The 19,673-nt window shown below is 43.2% G+C and overlaps 1 protein-coding gene across 8 annotated transcripts in view; it reads right to left on the reverse strand.

The window, feature by feature from the left end:
• Positions 1–18,673, reverse strand: part of LOC102388055 (zinc finger protein 410) — a 56,182-nt gene extending 37,509 nt beyond the window's left edge. For 2 of the 8 annotated variants that reach the window (XR_003093502.1, XR_003093503.1), the window contains exons 1-9: positions 18,482–18,671; positions 15,956–16,146; positions 12,222–12,357; positions 11,714–11,932; positions 11,241–11,432; positions 10,254–10,413; positions 8,704–8,885; positions 7,359–7,448; positions 5,717–5,842 (exon numbers count right to left, since the gene is read on the reverse strand). Coding sequence is in view for 5 of the 8 variants with exons in the window: in XM_006015354.3 (XP_006015416.1) it covers positions 4,951–5,135; positions 5,717–5,842; positions 7,359–7,448; positions 8,704–8,885; positions 10,254–10,413; positions 11,241–11,432; positions 11,714–11,932; positions 12,222–12,357; positions 15,956–15,988 (1,323 nt within the window). In the remaining 3 variants the exon portion in view is untranslated. Of the gene's footprint in view, positions 1–4,516; positions 5,136–5,716; positions 5,843–7,358; positions 7,449–8,703; positions 8,886–10,253; positions 10,414–11,240; positions 11,433–11,713; positions 11,933–12,221; positions 12,358–15,955; positions 16,147–17,933; positions 17,955–18,104; positions 18,126–18,481 lie in introns of those variants that run through there. The other 6 variants (XM_006015354.3, XR_003093507.1, XM_025201256.1 and 3 more) reach the window with 6 other exon arrangements.
• Between the last annotated feature and the right edge of the window lie 1,000 nt (positions 18,674–19,673).

Genomic DNA, 19,673 nt, shown 5'->3' on the forward strand with positions numbered 1-19,673 from the left:
AGAATTTCTCCTTTGTCTGCAAGCATCTCATGTTCTATTAAAAGCCCAAGTAAATGGGATTTATAAGGGGTATCCATGTGGTCCCAAAAGAGTGGGGAGGTACTGCTTTTAATCTCAGTAGGGTGCTAATCCTGGAGTTTCAAATCACCAACACTGCTGTTTCACCACAGACCATTGTAGCAGAAAAGTTATGGTGGATTTTCAGTTGACTTCACAATTGGATCTCACTACCCTTATGATCACCCCCACTGGGAAGTACAGTGGCAGATATATTTTTAGCATTAGAGGATGCAGTCAAGCACAGGGCTCAGATAACACCTTTAGAAAGAAAGATACAAAGTATAATTGAATGTTGTAAACATAATAAAAACACCCCTCTGTGAACCAGATCAGGAGCCAAAGAGCCATACAGGCTGTTTCGTTAGGATATGGGAAGTTACCTCTGATTTCTAGTTTTAAAAAACCCATTAAAAACAGTAATAAGCACTGAACCAAAATTGTATTATGGGACAAAGTGCACATAGCTGACCCTGAAACAGTCCTTTAACTGGTATCTAGCTTCTGGCTCTATGATTTTAGGTGGTGTTCCAAGAATGTATCTAATGAAGAAAAAGTGTGATGTCAGCATTCCAGATTACCAACAAGGAGCCTTAGATTTGAGTTAAAGTCACTCAGGAAATAAACCCTCGAAGTTCTAAAGCAAGGATGGGAATGAAATACACTGCTGAATCCACAACCTCAAAATTTCTCCAGGAAGAGCACCTATTGGTTGGTTAAGCGATAGCTCTGCTTTGTAAAGTATTGTAGTTTATGAACAAACTATCCTCAGCAGAAAGCTATTCAGGATATTGGTGGTGGGAGTGCTGCATCCCTTTCTTCCAGTGGCAGGATTAGAAAGAAAGGCACATGCCATTCCCACATGATTAGTTATTCTTGTTCAGTTTCAGGAATGAACTCAGGGAGACAACATTAATCTGTTTCAACCTCCTATATCCTATTCTGGGATAATGTTTAGTTTTGGTTCTGGCAGGTCATGAAAAATAAGCAGCTCTAATTCAGGTCCTATGCGTCTCCTATTGGAAATCTGTGCACAGAAAACTGTTCTTTTAATTTTTAATAGCTTTAATGTTGTTCTGAACTGAACATGTGTCATTTATAATTACTGTATCTTTTTTTCTTACAAAAGGAAGTAGAAAAAGATAGAATAATGGTAAAGAACACATGTTCAATTCAGAACAACATTAAAGCTCTGTACAGAAGAGTATGACAGTCTTGTATGTTCCATAGAGAGCTGGTGCAACTCTTGCTCCAGATCACCCACAATTGCAATAGTACTCACAAACACACTACCTGTTCCTAAAAGTTCACCAAAACCTGTAGGAGTAGTTTGCATTCTTGCTATTGAGACCAGTTAACAAACACCCACTTTTAAGTGAAAATAGTCCAGTCTCCAGCCTGTGTTGAACATCAGTGGGTATGTCAACATGTCCAATTAATGCGATGAAATAAATTCTGGCAGAGTTTGTGCTGGAGTCAACTGCTCCCAAGGAACACATCACTTTGGGAGTCCAGGGGGTCAGCTCCAGGTGGTGGTGGTGAATAGGCTGGCTGGGGTACAACGGTACCAATGTGCAGGGCTAGGTGGCAAGCAGCTCCCCACACTTTAGCACCCTTGTGCCCCAGCAAACACGTCACAATCTACAGGTATGTTTCAGCACAGGCAAGTACTTCACTGTAAAAACAGTAGTGCTGGGGACTGTACTTACTGTCTTACAGTGGAGTTAATTAATTTACTGTGCCCTAATACTGGTACATGTGTAGATAGTGATGCTTTACTGTGGAACTAATTAGTCAACTGCAGTAAAGTGCACATGTACCTACTGTATGTCAAAATCCTAAAATGTCTGGAATGGGTGAAGTGACAGGAAATAGCAACCGTTGGTCTCTAAACACAGTAGTAAAACAGCAGTTAGGGAAAAAAAAACAAGCCACACAGAATGGAGGCAAAGTAGCATAAACTGAACTTGCCTGAGCTAAAAGAATGCTGTTCCTTTTAGCACCTGAGAAAGACTAGTTTCCTGAATCTTCCAAACATTCTAACCCAGGGGTGGGCAATTATTTTGGCTGGTGGGCTATTTAATGAGTTTTGGTGAGCTGTTGGGGCCTGCACAGAAATTCTTTCAGAAGGTAGCATTTTAACAAGTTATAGATAGAAAACAAATGGTGTATTAAATAAAAAAGTAAAAGTCTACTATATTTTCAATTTATTTCAAAATTTTTTTTGTCCTGACTTGTTTTTTTAAGTAGTGTGTGTAGAGGCAATTAAAGACTTTATTTTAAGCTATTACGCACTCTTATATAGTGCGTGTGGCAGGGGGTGTGGGTGTGAGGTATGTGTGTGGGGGGACTGCCTATGCACTAGGTCCTGGGAGCCAGCTGGGGGTGGTGGGAGGGGGTGGCAGGGCAAAGCTTGCACTACAGGCACAGTGCCCCCATGGTGCTCTACATGGGGCAAAGCCCCACCTGTACCTGCCCTGGTCAGCGTGCACAGCTTCCTGGCTGGGTTGCTTTCCACCCATTCCGCTGCCCACAGGTGGCTTGTGCTGGGCAAAGTGGGTAAAAGGAAGTCAAGAGCTGCAACTGGAGCCCCATGTGCTGGGGCAGGAGCAGCTCAGCTGCAGCTTCCCTCCCCCGCCCACTGCCACTTCCCCACGCTACCCACTGTCCAGACCAATGTAGCAGAGGCAGGAGAAGGATCCACTGGGGGAGGGGAGGGAAAGGCGAGCAAAGCAGTACACAGGCAACTGCAGCAGCGGTGGGAGCAGCCCTGCAGGAAGCTGTGCAACTGGCTAGGGCTGGGGCCCTGGGAAGCTGTGTACCTTGGCTCCTCCAGAGCATGGCACAGGCTGCCCTGGGCAGGGCTTGGTCCTATGGGGAGCACCACAGGGGCAGCCACAGTTCAGATACAATCAATAGGTGGGCTGGATCCAGCCCATGGGCTGTATTTTACCCACCCCTGTTCTAACCAGACAGTATCACCATCTACTGATTAGGACCTGAAGAACTACTGACGATCCTGCTATCTTCTCCTTTGGCATATATATCTATAGCGATCTCTCTCAAACACTCTCTCCATTCTCTGTTTGGCTGCTTAAATTGCCACCTTATATACAGAAGGCCAAGAAGATTTGACTTTGCAATATTTTGGCAAGATCTGTTTGGCACACTCAAATTCCTGAGCAGTCCAGTTTTGCCAATATCTCGCATAGGCCCTGGAGATTCTAACAGTATCCTGTGCTAGGCTTCAAAACCAATAAAAGCTGCAGCCCAGACAACAGAAGTCTTCTTATTAGTTTTTCTTTCCCACTTTGAACATATTTACCATGTCCTAAAAAGGAGAGTGAATTTTTAAACCACCACCCAAGAGCTGCCAACTAAATGATAACATTTATAATAAGAATATCTGATGCTATTTAAATGAGACTTCAGAGATTTACCCTATAAAATATTCAGTAAGAGAAAAAAGGGGAGCATGGCAATTGCTAAAATAAAAGCTTGAGTTTTAAAATATTACATACAATAATTTGATAAAATGTTACATGTCTTCTTTGAAGGATAAATCAAGCCTAAGCATTATAATTTTGACCTTAAATTGTAATGTTGTCATAGTAAGAATGTCAAACTGAGTAACTTAAATTCTGTTCATTCTAACAACAAAGCCACATTCTGAAAGCAGGAATAATTTTTCTTATGCTCTACAAATACATCTGAGACAACAGCATGGAAATACAGACCTTCCATTTTTGTTCTGAAATATTTCATCAGACTATTCGTTTTTATTCTAAAGCAAGAATAAAGACCTGCTCAACTGACTTGTCAAATTACTGTAGTACGTTTACTAGTAAATTACTGTAATAAATCTACTTCCTCTTGACATGGTGACTACCATAATGCAACTGTGGCAAAACCGCATCTAGTACTGATTGCAGGGTGCCTGGCATTGCTTCAGCAAGATGCACTGTGAATCACAATTTCTATCTACCTACATTTTCACTGACATCCTGTTACACTTTTAGCTTCTCATTCCTCAGAACCTCAGAACAGCAGAGACTCCCTATGCCTGAAGAAGGGCGATTGTGCCCAAAAGCTTGCCTAAAACTTTTTTTCCCCCAGCTACTCAGTTGGTCTAATAAAAGATATCACTCAAAGAACCTTGCCTGCCTATGAATCACAACACATTTACATACTGTAGCAATATACTTTTACAAACACAGATAGTCAACTGGGAACTAAAGCACTCTGAGCTCTTCATAAGAGCCACTCTGTGTGTGCAATATCCATTTTTGTAGCGCTAGTCCAGAGTGGGGTAATTTCACTCGGACAAAAGATTTGAGGTATCTAAGAGAGAAATTAAGCAGTTAGAAACCAGACAAATTCAAATATCAGTCTTTAACAAAATTACTAAGTTTGGGGCCAAAGGGATGGAAAAAAAAAGACAGAACCACAGCATATGTGCTTAAGTGCTATTAAGTAGTTTATTTCAGATATTAAGAGTCAGCTCCTGACAGTGAGATGTATTAGAATAGTCTCTGATGGTAAAGAATGAAAGGCCTGTTGCTTGAGACATTTCAGTTTCTCTTCTGTTTGTACAGAGCCTAGCACAAGGAGGTCCTGGTCCACAACTAGGGCTCCAATAAATACAAGTATTTTTAGATTTTTGACTGAACTGAAGCAATAATTCTGTGAAGTCTCCCCAGGACATGGGCCACATACCACCTAAGGGGTAGAACTCATCTCTGAAGTTACGCAAGAGAAATTTGGTCCAGTAGTTCTTTTCCAACTCCAGTTTCACAATTCATTTTCTACCTACCCACCCTGTGTGCCCAGTGAAAGCAATGCTCAGTCATCCCACTGCATTTATAGCAAGCTCCTAGGAGGAATGATCCTACTTCAGTCACCGCATATAAGAGGGCGGAAAAAGGAACAACTGGTCTCACCCTCCTCCACTCCAATAATTGATTCTGTATCCGGCAGGTGCAGGGACTCTACACCAAGACTGGGCTGAGAGTTCATGGAGATCAGATTCTTACTGTGTACTGCAGATTCTTCCAACAAACTGCTGCCCACCAGTGACTCTATTGCAAAAGCAACGTGTCATGAGCTAACAAGACACTGAACCCAGGACAGAGCCCAGCTGCCCATACCACCCTCAGAGGACATAACATCTCCATCTTACACAGACCCATATTATAAAAGACACCCATCTCCAGTTGCTACTCTGGCTCAGTTATACCAGCACACTACCCAATAGAAAATCCCAAACTTTATAATGCAGACGTCCTCAAAAGCTCAAAAATATTATCCGGCTGAGTTTTAAGCACAATGTGAATGACTTAGAGATAGGAGTGACTCAGCTTCTTAAAACAGGAGGATACAGGAACTTTAGGTCAAAAGATACCCTGGTTAGGTTAAAAAAAAGGTGTGAGCCTCGCTGCTCTTCAGCTGTTGTATGGAAATATCCTAAGTAAAGGACAAGAGAGTATCTTCCTGGGAGAGACTATGAAAATCCATTCTCTATACCAATCTACCCTACTCACACCTCCTTAGAGAGGGACAATCTGCTATTCCCAGCTAGCCTATCCTCTCTTCAGCCCATAACTCCTATTGCTCTCCTTACATGCCTGTGCCCTACACTTCAACTCTCCACACTCCTCACCTGGTTGTTCTCGCTCCCTGTTCCCAGCTGCTCCAATTCTGGAGTGGTGTTTCCTCATGTGCACATTCCGGCTACCACTCTGGGAAAATGTCTTCCCACAGATTTGGCACTGATGGGGCTTCACTCCTTGAGTTGGGGAGTGGGGAAAATAAAACAACACACAAGTTGGTAGTTCTGAAGTTGACAGTAGAAGGTCCAAGGAACAAAGTTAGTATAGCATTAGAATTAATAGCCAGTTAAAAAAAAAAGAAAATAAGGTAAAAGCAACTTCTGCTTTCTATAACGAAAATTCCCCGTCAGAAAAGAAGAGTTAAAAACTTCAGGAGATAGCATTGCAAGCTGTTGAAAGAATCAGCTCCTGAGGAGAAATACCAGGTTCTCTCTTGCACATTTGTCACACTGCATAGTTACTTGAATTTCTGATCCATATTTTTTAAGACAAACCTTTAAACATTTAATCTATAGCTCATACTTGCAATGTACTTTGACCAAAAATAGGCAAGCAGTTGTGCCATTATATAAGAGATCTAGCCCATACTTTAGTGGTTAATCAAGGTCCAGTTTCCAGGTTCTACTGAGTGTGCAGTTCTACTATTTGTAGGCAAATAGATGGCATTTTCGCCAGCACTGATGCAAGTAGTCCATAGGTACAAGCTGCTCTGGGGAGCATTCAAAGAGTGAAAAAAAAGGAAGAAAGTTAAGCTTCAGTCTAAAACTGACTATACAACTTAAATAAATATCACTAACTTCCCACAAAGGCAAAGTCCTCATTGAGGACAAAATGAGCCACATTTGAATTCTGCTGACCATGTTTAAGATACAATATTTAAAGAGTGGAGAAACTTTTGTGAAAGGAATTATTTTTTTGTTACAAACACCCTTCTAATGCTTCATCCAATTACCATCAAGTTTTTTGAGAGAGGGGATTAAATGCTACAGACTTCTCTTTGGCAAACTACTCGTGAGACTTCAGGCAGAACGTATTTGATGAACATAAGCAAAGAAGGATTGGAAAAGGACAATTTATCTTGTAACAGGAAAGACTGTTTATAACACACTGTGGAATCAGGTAGGTAACTCCTAGTAACACTATGTAAATCTGGTTGTAATGTGTATTTAGAAGTTTTATATCTAGAAAGGACCAGCAGGAAGAAGGGTAGAACAGGGGTTGGCAGCCTTCTGCTAGTATGGGCCAGAGCAACCCATTGTGGGTGGAAGTGTCCATCACCTGGAGCAACTAGCTGGCTGCACTCCCCCTCCCTGCAGATACTCAACTCTTCTGCAGTGAGAAAAATGCAAAGGCAGCAAAGAGCAGGTTCCAGTGAGGGGTGCGCTGAGGAGGGCATGCAAGGCACAGCACAAGTCCATGCCACTGATCCCCTGTGCTGGATCAGATGTTTTCACAGGCCAGATGGCCATAGGTGGCCAACCACATGGGTAGAATATAGAGAAACCAGCAAAGGATGAACAATACAAGGTCCAGAAGACAGCAGCTACTGGGATAAAGGCAGTGCATGAAGAAAACATCAAAAGTAGCAGCGAAAAACAGTTCCATAAAAACCAGTGGATATTCCTACAGAAAACTAGACCACAACACTGCAACAAAGTCAAGGCTTCAGTCAGACAAGTCAAGACTCCCTACCTGAGTGGACCACCAGGTGTTTCCGAAGGCTGGAGTATTCAGCAAAGGAACGACCACATCCCTGTGCCTCGCAGAGGAATGGCTTTTCACCTATGTTGGACAAAACACATTTATAAGCATTAGTATCTTTATCAAAGATGATTCTCCCACCTTGTGGCAGGCATCCCTGCCCATTCCTTCCCTTTGGCCTTGTGTTATGACCAAAGTTCAGGCAAGATGGTTCTAGATCCCCTAGATCTGCTTCCCATATACCTGCTTTGTACAAGATAACGATGCTTTTGATTACTTTCCCCTTAGCATCTCCTCAGATCCCTTTGTATTTCTCTAATCTCATTAGTTTTCTCCTCTTCCAATTTACAATACTTTAGAAAGTGTTATTAAGTTGTTCCTAACCAACCTGCAGGTCACTAATGAGAATGTTAACAAAAACCAAAGCTAACAGATATCTGCTGTAGCCTAGTGGAAAACACCCAAGTTGATTCCTGGCTTGTAATCACAAGATAAAGGGCACATTTGAAACATTCTGCACACAATTAAGTAACAAGTTTTGTGAGGTGACACACAAAACTATGCATATTACAACAGAGCACATTCCCTGCATCCATTAATTTTACACAAAATAAAAATCAATAGGGAAAGACAAGCCACCATGAAAATTCATCTAGTGCAGCTCTTCTTTAAAAGCCTCCTCCCATGCAACGTATTGCTCAGTTTAACGTCTGCCTGATGGATCTGTACAAAAGATTTATATAGCATGTAGTGACTTGCACTGTAGCTGTGAAGTGCAGGCAAAAGATTCTGAACAACCATCATTCGTGTAGCTTCCTCAGGTTGCCCAGATTAATAAATAAATGTTATTAACAGGAAGAAAAATTAAGATTGATGATATCCAATTAGCTCAGCACATAATTCAACACAGATTTATCTGTACACCATTGCAACCCATATCTGTTTTCATGTTTAGCATGAACTCCTCCCCCACCACCCCAGTAACTGCAGATCCTGGAAACCACTTACTTTTCTATGAATTAAAAACCCTGGGACTAAATGTAGAATGCAGAAAAATGAAATCAAGAAATCTGCAGTTTGGCTAAGCAACAGTTTAGAAGAATATGATAACAATACATACTATTTGAAAGCTGTAAATCCCAAGAAGTTAGAGGAATTATGTTAGACAGTACAAAGGTAAATGACTGTTTACACTACTGACTATGGTAAGTTGTAAGAGATGGACAGCAATTAAGTTAGTTAAATCTATACCCTTCTGGGACCATTGCTTGGTGAATATTTCCTGAATGAAAGGCCCCACCCCTGGGGACTATGAATATCTGGGATTTAAACGCACCAGTGTGAATCCGTACGTGGTTTTTCAGGTTCCCAGCTGTCGTAAACTGCTTCCCACAGCCCAGCTCAGTGCAAACAAATGGTTTCTCGCCATTGTGAGTTCGCATATGCACTTTCAGCCTCTGCAGAACATAGAAGCTTTTACCACAGCCTTCTGCTGGGCAGGTGAAGGACCGATCATTCCTGAGAAACAACAAAATAATCATTTCCTCACCCACTGCTGCAGCAGATTACCTTAGGAACACTCAGCTCTGCTATAACAGTAGGGCCGTAACGAGGTTTATCCTCATTTCTTAAATGACATGTTTAACTTCCTTTCACATTACTCAGCCTAACCAGAGGAAATAGCTTCCAGCAGTATTTAATTAAAATGAGTTGTTATGAGCTGTTATCACTCAGCCAGAAGTTGTAAAATCTATTCTTGGAGCAGAGGGAAGCTAGAAATCAGAAAGTAAATTCAAGCTTCTTTATCCCTTGTCATGCACTGCCTTGCATGTTCCTCACCTAGAACAGAGATTTACTGCATGCATTGTTGGTTTCTTAGACAGAAAGTGACTGGTTTGAGGGAAGGGGAGGGGAGTGGTGTTAAAACTTTGTTGAGACAGATGACCTTGTACAAAGTCATATACTACATATATGTGATAAAATCCCTCCCCCACATCAATCAAATCCAACTTAAGTGACACCCTTTCTATATCTGGATTTAGGTAGGAGCAACCAAGTTATCTGAGATGGCAAAAGCTAGTTCATGTTGCTCAACACATGAGACTTTAGATTAATGGTATTTGTAAATTCAAGTATCCTTAAGGGACCAGCAGAAAAGATCCTAAGTTCTGGCTTGAGTGTTTCAGTGTAGGTGGCAAAGAGATTACATTAGGAGTCACACTGCTTCTAAAGGCAGCAGCTAGCTTTACACAAGGGCACTCAGTATTTACTTCTCCTTCAAAACTCTGTTGTATTACTATAGTATCAAATTAAAACTTCCGAGACTTTTCTTTATTGGGGGGGTTAAAACAACTATAAAGAGAACCTGGGCTTTGGTAAAGAGGCTTAATCCCCTCCCCCCGCCACCATCACTTCCCTGCATCTATACGTTAAACAACAGTATGCACTTTCTTTGTGGGTCTTCCCTTTCCTCAGTGAATCAAATCATTCCATATTTTTCTAAAAGCACTTGTGTTAATGCTAGCCTACTCAGTACCACCTTTTCCAGTTTAATAACAGGATACTTTTCTATAATGTAAAGATATCAACTTCCCCCAAGCCACAGTGGTTTCATGGAAGCGTTAGCAGTTTTCAAGTAGCAAGTTAAAAATATAGGTTTCTGTGCCAGAGGCATCTGCTAGCCAAACTAGGGATGAGCAGGAGGCTGGGTTGAAAGTATAATTTGTGTAACAACAGTTAAATTTGTGATTCACTTATGTTTTTCATTCCCCCTCAATTTCATCCTGGAAGAAAAATTTTCAGCAGTGGGAAGCAATGATGGTCTTCATAAGGTCCAGAAGATCTCCATGGTTTTGCAAGGTCAAAAGATATCTCTGGTCCATTCACCTGTGGGTTTTTAGATGATATTTGAAGTGAGCTGGCCATACAAATGTCCGGTCACATCCCTCAACTGTGCACTTCAGCTTCTTTTCCACACAGGACAGATGAGGGATAGGGCTTGAGTCTTTCGGTTGCCCATCTCCTGAGCAAAGATGAATGTTTTCACCTGTAACAGAAAATACCAAAGTACAGTAATATCTGACTATGTTCTGGAAAGTACAAAAGTTTTAAAAGGTGAGATTATTCTTAGCACGGTACAGGTCTATACATCAGATACAATCCTGATTACCTTGTCTGGTAACCAGATGCCGCAACATATCCCTTGTTCTGAGAACTACATATGTACCTACATAAAATTAAAAATTTAGAGGTCAAACAGCTTTTCTTCTCCCCCCCCCCAAAAAAAAAACCTTGACCCCCAGGACCTAATGAGGGTACAGTAAGGAACATAAACAACGGCAGGCAATAAATAAATTGAACACTAGCGAGCTTAAAAGTAGACTTGAAGAGCAATTAGCTGTAGATAAAAAGCTGGAAACTTGCAAGAGAACTGTTGACAACTGGGTTCCCATAAATATAAATAAAAAAAACCTGAGGAATACAAAGACACCGTAGAGAGGTCATAAGACTACTCTGCATCATTATTCACTGCAGATGATGTTGATAAAAATAGCTTTGCTCTGTTCCCCTCTGTCCAGGTAGGTGTTTAAGTTGAAAAACTGCTTTAAATCCCAGCTGTAGACATATTTCCCAGAAATTTAAGTCTGCGCCAAAAATAGTGCCAATAATGGTGTCCAGTTAGAGACACTGAAGGCTTGCTTTAACTGAAACCCTCAATATAACCTTGGCTAAATTTACTAAATAGTGACATACATACTGACTCTGTGTACTTATTAACTATCTTGCAATGTGATAGATAACACTGAAACAGCTGCTGCTACTTGCTTTTTGCAGAAGATTCAACATTTCAAATAGAAAGAGGAAGTCTCCTACCATTATTGCTTGCTTTGGCGTTCTTTGCGAGCTGTGCCCTAGTGGCTGCAATCAAACTGTCATGGGCTAGCTCCTGTACTCGTAGAAACCATGGAGTACTGCTGTCTGTGCTGTCATGGGAGAGAAAATCATTTCCAGAATCTTCTGCTTCATCCTGCACAAACACAAGGTGCTCTGCTGGAGAGCCCAGGCCTAGAAGAAAAGGCAGCTGACTGAGACAAAGAATGTGATGAGAGGAGCATCTTTCCTGCTTCCCAGAAGCTAGTGTTTGTGGTACAGACATAATATTTGCACAGAAAGACTCCACTAACACCTATATTGCAAGAATCTGCTGACAGCTACAGGCTCTAACATACCCAACAATGCCCAGCAAATGTCATGATCTTTCCAACAACAGGGGCAGAGCTGTACTTGGATAGCCTGCATTCTCTTCTTTGAGACCCAGCCTGCCAAATGACAAATAGAAGAATTACCTGCTCTTGTTAGGTTGAGGAGAATAAAAGAAGTGCTGTCACTGGGCTGAAGGTCCTGTAATAAGCTGGAAGTCTCTGGACTTGACAGGAGCTCAGAGGGTTTCTGTACATTCTGTGCCCTTGTCTCCTCTCCATCAGGGCCCACATTTACCTGGAGACTTCTCAAGACAGCAGATGAGGGAACATCTTTGGAGGAGTTATCATGACTTGGAGAATCATCTAATGAAGAAAAGGAGAGTAGGGGAAAAAATAAAAGTTTAATTATACCCCCTCAGCAAAAACATTGTGGAAATAACTCAATAGTTTAAAAGAGAAAGCTTGGGGGAAAAACATACTAAAGTAATAAACCTTCACCACTATTGAGAAAAGTGCCAACACTTCTTCAGAATATGTCCCTTTGGCGCTGGGGCCCTTTTCCAGCAAGAAGCAGAGGCAGCATACTGCAGCAGCACACTAGACATAGCTATACAAATGGCATGCCCTTAAAATTCTGTACTGTAGAGCTTACCTGGCAACATCAGTCTGTTGCATTCTGATGTCTCAGTGACAGGAAGAAGGGAGAGACAGGTGATGTCTTTAGGTTCTGATTCCACCAGCCCTTGACCCAGTGGAATAGATGTGTTCTGAACAAACTGAACCAGCAGCTGGAACAAAAAAAAGAGGATAGAAGAGACGGATTTACTTACTGCTAAATCCATTTACTGCATTCTACAGAGTCCAACGAAACACCTGAAAATTTGGTGTTAACCTTCCACTGTGCTGTACCATGCATAGAACCTAGTGCAGCAGCCTGAAGTCAGTGGAAGTCTATCAACTTAATAGATTCAGTGGCTCTGCCTACTTTACATAAATACAAGTATACATGTATATAGCTCATGGGGGGGGACCTAACTTTTACTTAAAAATATAATCAAGGTCTGAATTACTAGCAGAGGTAGTTATGTCTATTATTAAGGCTACTTAATCATTTCCATTTTAACTTTCATTTTTTTGCCCTTCGTTATTTTGTCAAGATCAAAACTTCCAAGTCAAAAAATATTCCATGCTCAGGTTGAGTGTTTTAAGCTTAACTGAAGGCAGTTCAACCAATTCTCTTCCAAAGAGAAAAAGGTAAATTTCCCATGTAAAAAACTAAACTAAAAAGACAAGCAGACTGACAGACCCCTTTTTGGACAACTATTGTGTTTCAAGAATCTGGAGCAGGAATCTGAAGCCTGACAAGAAATGTCTTATAGACAAACAAGTGCCTTTTCAGTCCGTCTGACAGTCTGCCTGCATTTGGTCCAAGTCTGGAGCACCAAAGTGTGTACAATGTTTATGCATCCTTTCTGCACCGCATCTCAGAGTTCAAACTCCTGCCACACTACCATACACATTCCTGAGCTTCTGGTGTCATTCCAGAATGAAAGCACAGAGCTCTGCCTCCAGGACAGAGGTGGGAAAAATGGATTCTCCTCCTTTTACTGATGCCATCACTACCGATACAATCGTCCCCTGTATTAAACTACTCTAATTTAATGAAGGAAGCAGCAGGCTGAGAGCAACAAGATCAGGAGGTCCAGGCCCCCTTTTCCAATGACTTGTGTTCATTATTCTGGGCATTTCATAACTGAAAAGACCACAGACCCCCATCCTGAGGGGAACTGAGTCCCTCTGGATCAGACAGGCTGCATGAGGTCATTTCTGGCAGAGAGAAAAAACAGACCTCATCCATGCTACCTCTCAGAAAGAAGAGGCCAAACCTGTACGATTGACCTCAAGGTAAGTAAAATTGATTTACTTTGTGAAGGTGTGTTTACAGGATTACTTTGAGACCCATGGATTGAAAAAAAGATTGTTAAAAAACAAAACAGCATTCACAAGTCTTAATTCAGTTCCCTGAGCTCAGGCCTATGGAAGAATCTTCTTGTCACAAGCAGAGCCCAAAACACGGCCTTCCACTGCTGTCTGGCAGAGAAATGTCATCGTAAATGCAGTTATTTTTTTCCATTTAAGATACGAAATTCCACAACATAATACAGTCATGTTCTGGTAACAGATGCGTAGCCTTTAATGACATGTTCATGAACAGCTCTTATTCTCTAGATTGTGTAGAGAATAAGGCTGACTACAGGAATTCTCCTTTCTTAATGAAGATGGTGGAAGTTATGTAATGACTGCAGCAAGGAGGATGCATATAGAGAAATCATGGTCTCTTCTAGTGGTTCACACTGTAGGCTGGGGCCTGGCTCCACCACTGGTCTATTACGAGATGGTAAGCAAGTCCCTTTTCTTTTTTAAGGAGGTACTGATTGTGTGCTCCTTATTTCTGGGTGCACACTGAGACACTTCAAGGGCTTGATTTAGAACTGCTGCGCAACTGCTTCCCTCAGTTTGGAGAAGCAAATGGGAGCTGCTGCTGCTTTGAGTCAGGCTTTAGGTGTCTTAAGATTGAGCCTCAAACAGCACCAAAAACGAATAGATACTTGAAATTTTGGGCTATAAATTTTTGTGCTCAATATTTCCGTTGATAAAATGGGAAGTACGATGCTTCCTAATACTTCCCTACCTCTCAGAAATATTGTAGTCACTCACATGGTAATATACCACATGAACTGAGTCCGAAGCCAGACCTCAAGTTTAAAAGATCAACCTTACTAACTATTATTGATAGTACAGGATTATGCAGAGACCTCAGTCTGATGAGGGACCCAATCCGTTAGGTGCTCTACAAGCACCGAGGAAGAGATTTCCTCCTGGAAAGATTATATACTAATTTAAAGACAAGGTACAACATGGGGGGTGTAACAAAACCAGTAAGAGGGAACGGGAACAATCTGTACAGCAAAACTGCCTGGAGTCAAAAGTTATCAGGCTATTTCCAGTTTTAAAGATTTAATATTTCACATTTATTCACATGCTAGCCATAATCCCTTCTATCACCTGCACAGATTGGAAATACATACAGGACATTCTATGAATTATGTCTTGTCCTATCCAATCTTATTCTATTACATGAAGCAGTTTTAAATAAAAATTTCCTTCTCCTTTGGCTCAAATGTCTACCCACACAGAGCAGCAAAAGGCAGTCAAATACCAAAACAGCAGAGGATTCCCACCCCTCATCCCAGAGCTGGAACTTCTGACTTTTTTTCTATATAATGGCAACCAAGAATTCTACAAAACAAACTGGGCTAAGCAGCATCAAAAGGCAAGAATATAAATCTCTCCCATTACAAGAGCTGCCAGCATACACGTTGGGAGAAAATATTATTGGATGGGCTGGCAGTGGTACAGGGCACAGTGCAGAGCATACCGCCTGACCCCCCTCCCCTCCCTCCTCCATGGCTGTGGTGGGGCCAACACACACTGCTGCTGTACACAGCAGAGGAGCTCACAGCAGGGGTACTGGGCACAGTACTGTGGCAGCAGGGCATGGTGGTGCTGCAACTGGAGCTGTATTTGTGGGGGTTAAGCCCTGTTAACCCCAACTTTGTCACCTATGGGTGCCAGAGACAAGCTTAAACAACAAATTGCATTTTTTAAATCCTTCCTCATGAACAACGAATAGCCCCTCCCACTCCACCCCACAAATAATTCAGGAACAGTCTAATATTTTCACAGAACAGTCGCATCTTATTAGCTAAGTAACAGCCCCCCCCCCGCCATTTATCATCACTAACATCTTGGTGACAATTTCTGCAATTGCTCACATAAGAAAGTCACTTTAAGAAGATATGTAATACATTCTTAGGTTTTTGCCAGGCAACTTGGCAGGAGTCATAAGTAACACACAAAACCACGTTTCTCTATGGAGAATGGGAACTTCTGAAATATTTAAAATTCCAAACTTCTAGAAGTGTCAGTGCAGGTACAGGGAAAGAAACTGATACAACAGCTTTTTTCATAGTGGGAAAAGTATGTTCTCACATTGTTATTGTACTCCAAAGATGGACAAAGGAACTTTGCTCAAACTTAAAAACAAGCAAGAAAGCAAAATAAAAGAAAAACACCCATACACTAACATGCCCCTTTGGATTTGTATCAATCAGTCAATCAAAAAAAAAACAAAACAGTTTTAAAATGCAAACCACTGAAAAATATTCTGTGCTCTTAAAATCATGGGATACGTCCACTGTCTGCTAAAATTAAGACTTTTTTGAGAATTCAGAGCCAAATGACAAATACATTATCTGCTAGACAGAGAACTGTATCTCAAAATAGGAACCCAACTGGAACTGAACCCAATTTATAGTCCCTCACCTCTGGTTTGGACTCTAACTCATCTGATAACATTGATTCAAGTTTCCGATTCCTGCAGCTGTCCTGGACAAGGCACAGAGTTTAAAATTCAGAGTGAACAGTCCCTTGGGGTTATTCTCATATTAGCTAGCCTTCAAGCAGTGTGGTGATCTTCCTGCAAGAAATTGTGCTTGGCAGATATTCAATTTAACCTAAAACAAAGAAGAAAACAAAAATGTGAGCAGCTATCATCCATGGACAAAAGAATCAGACTTCAAGAAATTATTACTATTGAACATAAACTTTTCTCTTGACTTGGATGGTCTCTGAGTTCTCTCATCTGCCTAGGTGTTCATGGCATTCTAATGCTCAAAAAACAATGTAAACCAAAGTTCAATTTAAAAGAACATTCTTCTCTTGTATTTAAGCAATTTGAAAATCCATAGGGTAGCAAAAAGCAATAGTTGCTATCGTTAATGTCCAGAGAAACATTGCCAGGCCATTTGAGGCCCATTTAAAGTGTGCAGGATCCCTAATGTTTGAGTATGTTTATGCTGTGAGAGCCTGAGCTTTTCCACTGCACAAACAAATTGAATACCCACTCTCGCAGAACTCATCATGAACACTCAACCCTCCTCCTCATATTCATTGATTTTCTGGTTGTTAACAAATTCTCAGTAATCACAGATACCACTGAGTTAAGTTCTCTCTCATGCAATTTCCCCAATTTATAAACTAAACAAGTTGTTTCTTCTGCAGGACAGGAAGATAGATTTAAAAAAATCTAATTTTGTTCCTACTTTTACACACTTGCAAGTGCTTGACTTAATAATGGAAGTCAATGTAAAGAGGTGACCTCTTTTGCTGACAACTACAGTCCCCACCAAAGCCTAATAGATATGATGTTCTGCTTCTCTTCCTAGTATGGAAACTTTGGCATGTGAAGAAGGTTCTCCCTGTCAGCTTTACAGGATATATCTATAAGTAAGATGTTTTAGGGCAGCAATTCTTAACTAGTGTGTCGTGAGATCCTTTTAAGGGTGCTGCAGGGTGCTGCGCAATATTAACACTTTTAGGTGTGCAAACACCCACACGATTCAGAAGATAAACCCAACAGGAATCCATAGCGTCAAAAACATTCTGACCTGTTGTGGGCTTTATGAAGTATTTGCAACAGAAAAATTGCTCTATTCTTTTTCCATAGTCAAAACCAAAGAGAAGCCAAGAACTGGCATCTCCCAGTGGGTGCCTTGGATTGAATTAGCATAACACATAAATAAATAGTCACAATAAATTAAAACAAAGCCAAGACCCAAGGTGCCAGTGTTCTTCCTACGGTTTTGCCTCGTTGTTTTTCAAACTGCAAACTTGTGGGACCATCCTCCCCTTCTAGCCAGTGACTTTAACAAAAGACAGAGGGAAGATTTGCACCTTACAGACCAGTGATCATAAACCAGGGTGCCACAGGACTCTGGGATGCCTTGAGATGCTTTCAAGGCTAGCATGCAGTGCTGCACAATGTTAAACACTGTTTGGTTTGCAAACATGGGACAGACAGATGTGCTGGTTTTCTTGTTTTTTTTCCCCACTTTACTAAAAGAGAAGCAAGTACATTAGTTCGACCTGGCTCCGCAGCATCTGTATAAATTGGGTGCTTCAGCAGGGCGTTTTGGCACTTATCTAGTAACTGATTTTATCGAACAGCTGATTCAACTGGCTATTAGATAAAATCACCTGATTTATACAGACATTGGGCAAGCCAGGTCCAACTAATGCAATGCCTCTTCTGGGCATGCACAGTGCTTGGTGTGGGGGTGTGCCCAGCTGGAAGGAAAGCACCCTTTTAGGGGGTTTTTTTCATGGCTGTGAGCAGCCATAATTCACAAGATAAACCCAGAGATTTGAAACAGGAATCCCCTGGCTGTAGCCTCAGTTCTCAGCAACTAAGACGACAACTCTATCATTTTTCTAAAGTCGAAAAAAAAGAGGGAAAACTAACATGTGGCATTTTCCAAGGGCTGCCTTGAATCTGAAGAGGTTGGGAACTTGCTACAGGCTGGCCAGAGCGCATGCACGAGCCCGGGTTAAACTGCAAGGTGAGAATGTCCCTACCCCCTACTCGCCCTCAGGCTAATAGGGCTAACTACGTCTCAGGGGCTTGAACACCCACCCAAGCCTGTGCCCCTGCCGGGACGCAGAGGCAGTAGGGGCCACCCCCGAGGAAGAAAGGGGCAGGGAGCCCGAAGCTCCGAGGCGCAGCGACGGGGCTGCGTTGGGGGGCCCTCCGGCCGCTCTGCTCCCGCGACACCGAGCCCGGCGCGGGCTGCAGCTGCCCCGTGACAGGGCCGGAGTGCAGGTGGGTACTGCCCGAAATGGGGGGCGGGAGCCGAGGCCGCCAGTCAGGACGCAGGGCGAGGAAGGCGCAGGCGCCCCCAAGCGAGGTCGGCTCCCCTCAGACCAGAGGGATGGGGGGCTCGAGCCGCTCCTAGGGGACGCGGACAGGGACGAGGCCGACCCCGCGGGCCTCCGCGCCCCCACGAGTCTTACCGGCATCTCAGAACCGCCCGGATGTGACGCCGTCACCAGACCGGAAATGCCAGGGGGCAGCTCTATGGTCCGAGAGCCCTTCTAGTGCGCGGACGGCGGTCTCTGTAGCCCACGTCCGCCCCGTCCCGACAGGTGACCGCAACTGCTTCCGGTTCCTGTTTCCGGGAGCAAGAATGGCAACATCCTGGCACCCGTAGTTCCGACACCGCCCCTTGGCGGGAAGGCCGGTGGGCGGGGCTCCCTGGGCTCGGTGTCTTGGGGCTGTTAACCCTGTCGCCGCCAGGCGTGGGTCCTGAGCGCTCCGTGCCCCGAGCCCGGGCCCGGGCAGGACCGGTCGCCTGCGGCGCTTGTGATCGTGGGACTCCAGGAGCGGACGAGCTCCTGGGGTACAAGCCAGGGCTGCGCCGGCAGAGCCCTGCGGCTTCTCGGCGCGGCCCCTCTCCCTGGGGCTGCTCAGCCCGCGGCTACTCTGGTGGCAAAGGCTGCTCGGTCTGTGGCTGCCCGCCCGCCTCCACTGGCCCCACGGATCCAGTTCTCAGGAGCTCTCCAGAAAGCAAAGACACTTAACCCTATTTTTTAGACAGGGAAGAAGCAGAGGGACCACAGCCTTGCCAGAAGCCGGCCGCCTCGCTGCACCGGGGTCCTGGCTCCTAGTTAAGCGCCCTGCCTGAGAACAGAGGATGCGGTCGGTGTCTGTCATCTTGCCACAAGTTGGCGCACGTTGAACCAACAGGATCGTTCAGCTTAACAACTAGGGCTGAGCCAGTTCCTGCACTGAGCGAAGCAGAGCTGTGATTTTGCATTGGGTCACTAGGTTAGCATAGCAGGGGAAACCAGAAGGGATGAGCCAGTGACCTTATGAAATCCTGTGCCTTAATTTCAGCAAAAGCAAGCCAGAGAGGAAGCAAGCAGGACAACTCTTAGCAATGTGCGTCTTGACCCGCCGAGTAAGACAAGTTTCTGAAACAGGGATCCTTGCACCACTGGGTCTTGATGTCCAGCAAGCTTCAGCTGATAAGCTAGAAGACACCAAGGTTTATACCTTGATATCAGACCAGCAAGCTAGAGGTGGGAGTTTACTGAATGAGCAGAAACAATCTAACCTGTGGGAATGGGATCAGTCTGTTCACAGAAGCCTGCTCATTGTCATCAAGCAGGTGACCTACATATGCTAAGCCGGTGGCCTCATAGA

Source organism: Alligator sinensis, unplaced genomic scaffold, assembly GCF_000455745.1.
Source record: "Alligator sinensis unplaced genomic scaffold, ASM45574v1 scaffold280_1, whole genome shotgun sequence".
Classification (NCBI taxonomy): Eukaryota; Metazoa; Chordata; order Crocodylia; family Alligatoridae; genus Alligator; species Alligator sinensis.